At 35.2% G+C, this 8,837-nt stretch overlaps 1 protein-coding gene and 1 long non-coding RNA gene across 2 annotated transcripts; one reads left to right on the forward strand and one right to left on the reverse strand.

Moving 5' to 3' along the window:
* Positions 1 to 353: 353 nt before the first annotated feature.
* Positions 354 to 8,393, forward strand: LOC137818927 (callose synthase 3-like). The gene is made up of 4 exons (XM_068622590.1): positions 354 to 471; positions 7,847 to 7,943; positions 8,069 to 8,145; positions 8,226 to 8,393. Exons 2-4 carry the CDS (start codon positions 7,851 to 7,853, stop codon positions 8,335 to 8,337), a joined length of 282 nt encoding a protein of 93 aa, XP_068478691.1. The 5' UTR covers positions 354 to 471; positions 7,847 to 7,850; the 3' UTR covers positions 8,338 to 8,393.
* Positions 2,158 to 6,796, reverse strand: LOC137819565 (uncharacterized). The gene is made up of 2 exons (XR_011082332.1): positions 6,535 to 6,796; positions 2,158 to 5,334 (listed from the first exon to the last, which is right to left on the reverse strand). It is a non-coding gene; the product is annotated as an uncharacterized lncRNA (long non-coding RNA).
* Positions 8,394 to 8,837: the final 444 nt, after the last annotated feature.

The following is an 8,837-nucleotide window of genomic DNA, read 5'->3' on the forward strand; positions in this document are numbered from 1 at the left end:
AAATGTTTATTGTAAAACATCAATAAAATATTTTAAATTTTCTCAAATTTCAATAAATAAATATAATTAAAATTAAAAAAAAAATTAATATATTTGATAACTAAATTCTTAAACTTTTTGAAAGTGTAAGTTTAAACATATAAATTTTTTAAAAAATATTCTTAATTTTAAATATTTATTTAACTAAAATTAATTAATTTTTATTTATTTTATATAAATATTTTTAATAAAAAAAGAAAAATTATCTTTTTTTTAACTTTTTCAAAGATGTATTTTCAAACCTCAGGAAAATACTTACACTTTTTCCTACTTTTGACTAAAAAGCTCATTCTCCTCTTCCACGGTATAGCTACTTCTCATCCTCTACCATAGAGCTTCTCCTCCTCCACCACGACGGACCTGTTTCTCCTCCTCCACCACGCGGACCTGTTTCTCCTCCTCCACCGGACCTGCTTCTGCTGCTTCACCACGGTAATTGGTTTCTTCTTCCTCTTCTCAGTACATATTCTCTCTCACGCCCCTATACGCTCCACCATTGTTCTCTCCGGCGAACGCAACACCACCGTCATCACCATCGATTTTGCTCTTGTTTTCATTATCCTTTCTTTGTTTCCATTGTCGATTTCTTCAGTTGGCATTGATTTTCTGAGTTGCTTATTTGAATCAGTTGAAGCATAATCCCTAACGCTTGACCGAAATAAAAATGTTGAGGATTTTGTTAAATCTAGGGTCTAGTAACTTCGGAATAGATTGGAGGCTATTTTGGAATAGATTGGAGGTTCTGGTGGCTTGAAAGAGGGGAGTGCAGGGTTATGGTCCAGGTGTTATGTAGGCTCCTTTTGATGGTCTTTGTTTGATCTATGGTTAGCTATGTGTACAAGGGTTGCTATAGGTTCATAGTTAAATCTGCTCCAGCTCAAAAAAAAAGAAAAAAAGATCCCAACCATTTGTTTTCATTCACTGTTTATGATCCAGTTTTTCCAGTCATTATGTTTTCACATTTGTTTTCAATTCTGCACTATTTGCTTATTCTGCACTATGTTTTTAAATAAACATCATAAGTATATGATGGTGGTCCTGAAATTTTGAAAACCTCTAGTAGGTTGCTTGGGCATATCTATGCTTGCGGTCCATGGATGCATAGATTCCATGGTTTTGGAAATAAGATAGAAAGCAACACAAGTACAAGTGTACTAAATTGTGAGTACTGGTTTTGGATGTTCTGGTTTTGTTGAGTATGCATAATGGTTTAATTGGAAGGAGTGTCCAACTCTAGACACTAATGTCAGGCTTGTGTAAGTTGTTTGATGACCGATTGATGGAGTATGGATGTACTCCTCCATGAAATAAATTTTAATTTTATGGAGGAGTTGAAGAAAAAGATTGGTTTAGATTACAACCGTCTGTCCCGGATGTCAATTGTTGAAGAAGGTGCTGTGAAGGTATTCTAGAACAACTTGTCAATGCTTAATCTGGTAAATTTGGTAGGCTACAATTTCTTTCTGCATGTGCTTATCTTTTCCACTCTAAAATATTTTAAGTTATTCAATTTAGCTATCAGATAATGTCTAGTGTAATGTATACTATCTTTTATAATAAAGCTTAAGGAATGAGTGAAATCCAGTGGTACTGATATTTTGAATTCTGTCATTGCTACGTACAAAATATTTAAATATCCTTTCCAAAAGGCTTCATAATTCTTACCGATTTACACTTTTCTACATTCTTTGATTTGCTTTATTTCTTCTCTAAGAAAACTAGATTAAATTTGAGAAGGATAGTTATTATAAGAAAAAGAAGAAACACAAAGTGAACTTATAAGAACTATTGGTGATGGGATTCAACCATTGTCTGTGATGGTGCTTTAGATGAGTATGTAATTATGTGCATTTATATGGAATAAGCTTTTAGGAGAGTTGGTGTTTGTACTTTCTTGATGTTTAACCTAAGCAAGACTAATGGCAAATTCATGAAGCTCTTCTTAGAATCATGTGAAAGATGGTGCGGAAGCCATGGATGTGTGTGTGCAAGATCCTCCTAGGAGCTATGGTGATCTTGAAGGTGCATGATATGTATGGGATTAGGGAGGTTCGGCCAGCCCTATGGTAAGTGAAGGAAGATGAAGATTAGAGCCTAGAAACAAGGTAGAAACAAAGCTTGGCACAATGTTGGCAGCATAACTTTACTCACAATAATCTTGCAATACATGAGGTTGGCTCCTCCTTTTATAGGCTAAGGAGGACCAGATTTGATGACCTAAATGCTACACAAATGTAAGTCAAATGAAATGTAAATGTGAAGCACATGGGTGCACATGGCACATGGGTGCACATGGCACATGGGTGCACATGGTCCTTTATTAGTAAAGGCTTCTAGAAACCTTTAGCTAATCAAGGTTAATGCTTCCTTAATTCTAATGTGCAGAAAATTAAACAATTGTCCACATGGTTATGCTATTTACACCTCATTTAAAGCTAAACTACACTTGATGGGCCTTCACGGAATATGTGCTATTAGGCCTTTTTCCATTCATAGCTTGATCCAAGTCTCCTTGTTCTAGACGCTCTTGGCTTGGTCTTAGACGCTCCTAGCTTGATCTTTAGATGCTCCTAGCTTGGTCTTAGATGCTCCTAGCTTGGTCTTAGACGCTCCTAGCTTGATCTTTAGACGCTCCTAGCTTGGTCTTGGACGCTCCTAGCTTGGTCTTGGATGGTCTAGATGCTCTTGCCTTGGGGTCCAGACGTTCTTGACTTGGCTCTTGCCTTTCATGGAAGGGTGTGCTTGGCCCTCTTCCATCATCCCCTCCCTCTTGAAAAGGATTTGTCCTCAAATCCAATGCTTTTGCTTCCTAAGGGAATGGTTGTGGCTGGATGGTGTCCATCATCTCCTCTTTCTTGAGAAGACCTATCCTCAGATCTTCAGACTTGATCTCGGATAGCAACTTCTTGCTTCGCCAAAGCTTGTCCTCCTGGATCAAACGTCCACCTATAGAAATAATCAAATAAAGCATAGGTGTTAGTTTGCAATTTAATTTTACTAGGTTGCCATTTTTGTTTTTCTTTTGGTTTTGGCAACCTTGGACAAAGTTTCTCTTTTAATGGTTGTGTGTGGTCTCTAATCATCGTATGCATTTTAAAATATTCATTTGTGGTTACTTTCTCTTTAGGCATAAATCCTATAGGAGATGGTAACAACCTAAAAGGAGAAAGATGATTTTGGCCACACATAACTTTAAAAGTAGAAAAATAAGTAGTTTTGTGAACTACTTTATGGTATGTTTGCTCATCTCTAGAGTTGTGTGTGCACTTGATGATTATGCTAGGCATAGTAGAAAGAGCTAGGTTTTCAAATGTATTTTGACCATGTGTTTGAGGATGATAAGAATGTAAAGGGTGCAACTTAGTTGCAAGTTTTCCAAAGGAAATCCTCAAATCATGGTTTGCGAAATTTGGAACTCTATTCAACACTATGCTTGAAGATAAACCATGAAGATGTATCACTTCTCTAGAGAAAAGTTTATCCATAACCATGAAGATTGAATCACAACCTTTTGTTGTCCTAGGGAGTTTTAATATGAAATTTATATCTTCCCAGGGATCATTTGCAAAAGGTGAAGGAGTATAGAGTTCATGAGACATTGCCTTGGGTGTAGTTTGAAAACAAGAATTGTACCTAAGGTAATGTCTTTGAACTTCTTTTCTCATGGGGGACAAAAGTTTTCCTTTTAAAAGCTCTAGAGTTTTATTAACTCTAATTTGTCCCATGAGTTCTCCTTCATGAAGACTTTTTCTCTTATGTGTAAGGATAGTCTCGTTGTGACAACCATTGTTTATAAGGATTTGACACTTTGCAATGGTTGTCTCAATAAGACATGACAAGTTTCTTTAGGCCCTACTGGCCCTACTTCACATAAAAATTTGTTTTTGTAGATGCTTATAAAAAACTTGACATTCACTTGGTGATATCCTAGCACATATGAGAAATAATCTATTTCATTTTTATCTATGCAAGCTTCTTTTAAAGACTCTTCTTTTTCACTTAGGCTTGCAAGTGTTCCTTTACAAAAGGTAAGGCTTTGAGGTTGTTCAACAAGACACATATTTTCAAAGGTATTTTTAAATCTTTGGTCTTGTTGAATGACCTTGTGGGAAGGAACACTCTTCTCCCACGCCTTTTGTTCTTCAAGGGTCTTCTCATGCTTTTCTTTTTCTTCTTTTTCTTTAGCTTCCCTTTCGACTTCCCCTCTCTTCTTTTGTATTTTTCTTTCCTTTCTTTCTTTATGGGAAGCAAACAATTTTTCTACCTTCATTTCCCAATCTAGGCAAGCTTCTATATTTTCTTTTCCATGGAAATGGGGTTGGTCTACCCTAACCTCTCTTGGGTTTTCTTGTTCTTTTCTATCTCTTCTATATCTTCTAGGGGGTGCTTGATAATAATCATTTACTCTAATGCTTCCCTCCCCAAAAGAATCATGATCTTTAGAGATATATGCATGAGAAGGTAATTTTTTTAGAATGTGAGACTTCTCATCCTTTGCTTTAGTCAAAACATTAAGTTTAGTCTCACTCTCCAATTGTCTATATGCAATTGATTGCACTGTTTGTGAAACTTCTTTCAAAAGAGTTTTTAAAGATTTTAATTCACTTCCAATAGACTTTGTAGAATGAGAAGAAGAAGACATGACTAAAACTTTGTATATACAAGTATTTTACCTTGAGAAAATTTAGGGAAGTCAAAAAAGGTAGTCTTCCAGGTAAGGGAGGTGAGTCACAATGGACTACTTAAGTACCAAGCCTTGCCTTAGCCAAAGACTATCCCTTAATGCTTCACACAAAACTTTCTCTTAGTAAACCACTTAAACACAATCAAGTTGTAGAAATCAGATTTTTTTTTTTTAATGCAAGGAAAGCAATGCAACTAGCTAATTAACCAAGCAAAAAGAATTAACAAAGCTTAAACAAGGCAATCACAAATGAAAAGCGTAGCTAGTTAAGCAAGGAAATGCAATTAAATACAATTAACAATTGCTAATTAGAAAACTCTACACTAGTCGGCCCTAGGTGAGGCTTCTTGGACACTTGGAGCCCTTGAAGACACACTCACCGTCTAATCACGTAATTAAAGAAGTAATTAACACAAGTTAAGTTGCAAAGAAAAGTAAGAAAACTCCCTTTGTTGATCCTTTTTTTTGCTATTGGCACTTCCTTGGTTGTCTTTTCTTGTTGGGTCCTCCAAGTGTTTGTGGTGTTTTGGGAAGTGTTTGATTCTGCCTTTGTCTTTGTTCCCCTTAGAATGAAGGTCCTAATTCTCCAATTCCAGCACCTATCAAGAAGACTAGACCTTACCCAAGTCAAATTTCCACTCAATCAAGCACCAAAAGAGAATAAATTTCAGCACCAAATTTAAAGGTCAAAGAATAAAAGCAAGAAACAAATTAATTGGAAAACAGTACCACACAAATGGAGTTAGATTGTGACAACTAGAAAGAGTTCCAAGAATATTAGACAAGCAAATAAAGGTACTCAAATAAAGGTAGGCACACAAAAATAATCCTAAGAATAACACTAGAATTAGATTACAAAATAAAAAACAGCACCACTGGAAAATTGTTGTGGGCCAGAGAACGTGTTTTTCCCCAATTTATGCTGAGCTGCCCTTTTGGAATTTGCCTCTGAAAATTGATATGCAAGATATTCAAGATCTTAACTAAAATCTGGTTTTGGAATCACTCCAAACGCATGAGCCATTTTTTTTTAATAATTTTTTCAATTTCAGTGTTCAGTCACGCCAACTGTAGCGCCCAGATTTGCACACTGATTTTAAAATATTTATCATTTTTTTTCTATTGACTCTTTTGAGCTGATTCTTTTTTTGTCTTTTCTGTAACAGCCTAATCTTGCATATTACAGAGAATCAAAAATTTCCTATGAGTGAAAATAATTTTCTGGAACAAAACAGTCAGCACAGAGAATGTAAAACAGGGGATTCTGGAAAAAAACTGGAAACAAAAACAGCAAGAGACCAAAATTTAAACACAATGGACTTTGTGAAATAGAATTTGTGTAGGATCTAAACACAAATATGAACTCAAACTAAAAATAAAAGGCACCAAAAGACCAATATCACAGCAGTTTCAAAGTAAGCAAAAATACCCAAAATCAAGAAACAATCAAGCCAAACAAAGGACTACTATGAATTGATGACATTGTGGATGAACATGACTTGACAAAACATATATGGATTCAGAAATTAAAAGACTCAAAGAGCATAATATGAACCAAATTAAAAGTGCAATAAAGACTCAAAAACCTAAAAGAAAACAGCAACTCAAAGGTGTATGGAATCCTATCACAAATTGCACAAGAATTGTTCAAGATCAATTGAACAAAGTGCACCGGTTGGATCTTCCAAATAGCACACCAAAACAAATTAAAATTTAAAAAACAGCAAAAAAATTATGGAAACAAGATGAACAACATGAAATAAATAAGAACTAAAATTGAAAAGACCAAGAACAACTCATATTTGAAGAACCTATGCTCATGATACCAAATGATGGCAAATTCATGAAGCTCTTCTTAGAATCATGTGAAAGATGGTGCGGAAGCCATGGATGTGTGTGTGCAAGATCCTCCTAGGAGCTATGGTGATCTTGAAGGTGCATGATATGTATGGGATTAGGGAGGTTCGGCCAGCCCTATGGTAAGTGAAGGAAGATGAAGATTAAAGCCTAGAAACTAGGTAGAAGCAAAGTTTGGCACAATGTTGGCAGCATAACTTTACTCACAATAATCTTGCAATACATGAGGTTGGCTCCTCCTTTTATAGGCTAAGGAGGACCAGATTTGATGACCTAAATGCTACACAAATGTAAGCCAAATGAAATGTAAATGTGAAGCACATGGGTGCACATGACACATGGGTGCACATGGTCCTTTATTAGTAAAGGCTTCTAGAAACCTTTAGCTAATCAAGGTTAGTGCTTCCTTAATTCTAATGTGCAGAAAATTAAACAATTGTCCACATGGTTATGCTATTTACACCTCATTTAAAGCTAAACTACACTTGATGGGCCTTCACGGAATATGTGCTATTAGGCCTTTTTCCATTCATAGCTTGATCCAAGTCTCCCTGTTCTAGACGCTCTTGGCTTGGTCTTAGACGCTCCGAGATTGATCTTTAGATGCTCCTAGCTTGGTCTTAGATGCTCCTAGCTTGGTCTTAAACGCTCCTAGCTTGGTCTTAGACGCTCCTAGCTTGATCTTTAGACGCTCCTAGCTTGGTCTTGGATGGTCTAGATGCTCTTGCCTTGGGGTATAGACGTTCTTGACTTGGCTCTTGCCTTTCATGGAAGGGTGTGCTTGGCCCTCTTCCATCAAAGACGGTTATTAAGAGCATTATAATGTTTGCATCCTGCATTAGTTTCTGACACTATAAAATTAATGAATGTAAGTTTCAGTCTCGAAAGATATAGTACCTTGTTTATATCATTAATTGTTTTTTTTATCTTCAATATATGTAATATATGTCCGTGATTGCTTGCATTGAAACATGTAGTTCTTTCTTATAATATAATATAGACGCGTTTGTCATGTGATTTTGTTATTTTTTTTCCTGGTGTTGCATAATCTTATTTTCTTGACTGTTTAGGAGGCAATGTGCATGTTTGTGTATATTCTCCCTATGGTTTTGGCATTTGCTTACATTGTCACATTTGTCTTGTTGGTTTTAATTGAGACTTTGATGGTAACTTGCTACTTATGAAAATTGACATGAATTGGTTCTTTTGAATATGGTTTCTGTAGATGGCTTTTGACTTGTATGGTATGCTTGCTGGTAATGTCAGTCCGATGACTGGAGAGAATGTGAAGCCAGCTTATGGAGGTGAAGAAGAAGCATTTTTAAGGAAAGTTGTCACTCCTATCTACAAAGTGATTGCTAAGGTTTTTCTTGCATTGATTACAGTCTGCTTGTCCTTTCCTTTTTTGTTTGTGGCCGTCCATCCATATAAACTTATTTCATTTATTTTTCACATTGATGAATAAATTGATATTTCCTTGCTCAAAAGGAAGTTGCACGCAGCAAAAAGGGAAGGTCAAAGCATTCACAGTGGAGGAACTATGATGATTTAAATGAATATTTCTGGTATGAGTTTATGCTTTAATTTTTCTCTGTATTGACTGTCATGCCTGTCAATTTTTTAATTTTTAACAACATACTTGTAGGTCTGCTTATTGTTTTCGGTTAGGTTGGCCAATGCGTGTTGATGCTGATTTCTTTTGCCTGCCTTCCGAAAACTCATTGTTTGATAAATCTAATGTAAGTATTGAATATTAATTTCTAATTTTCTCTGCGCATGATAACTATAAGCATGTACTTTTCTCTCAATTTTGTAAAAAGAGATTACTTTGTATAGTCATTAACTTTCCTGTTCATTGAAAATAGCTGCAAGGCTTCTTGTTTTATCATTCTCTTTGATTTTTTATATATAGGTCTAGATTCTTTTAGATACTTATTGTCATCTTTAGAGATAAAGTAAGAATTCATCGAGAAAGAGAAGTGGAACAGGATATTAATTTAAGTTTTTCTAATTGGGGTGTACTTAATAGTGCTCCCTATTTTTTTTTAATTTAAGTTTATCCAAGTATTCAATGTTTTAGATAAGAGTCTTGAAAAGAAAAATAAAAAATAATGAATTGCTGAATCGTGTAATATTTATCAGAGACCATCAGTGCTTTCAAGATTGAAAGTCATCTCTGATTCATCACAGGATACAAATTGACTGTTGGCCAAATCATATTAAATAAATCTTTAATTTGAATCAGGAATAATAAGAT

This window comes from Phaseolus vulgaris, chromosome 10 (genome assembly GCF_000499845.2).
Source record: "Phaseolus vulgaris cultivar G19833 chromosome 10, P. vulgaris v2.0, whole genome shotgun sequence".
Taxonomy (NCBI): domain Eukaryota; kingdom Viridiplantae; phylum Streptophyta; class Magnoliopsida; order Fabales; family Fabaceae; genus Phaseolus; species Phaseolus vulgaris.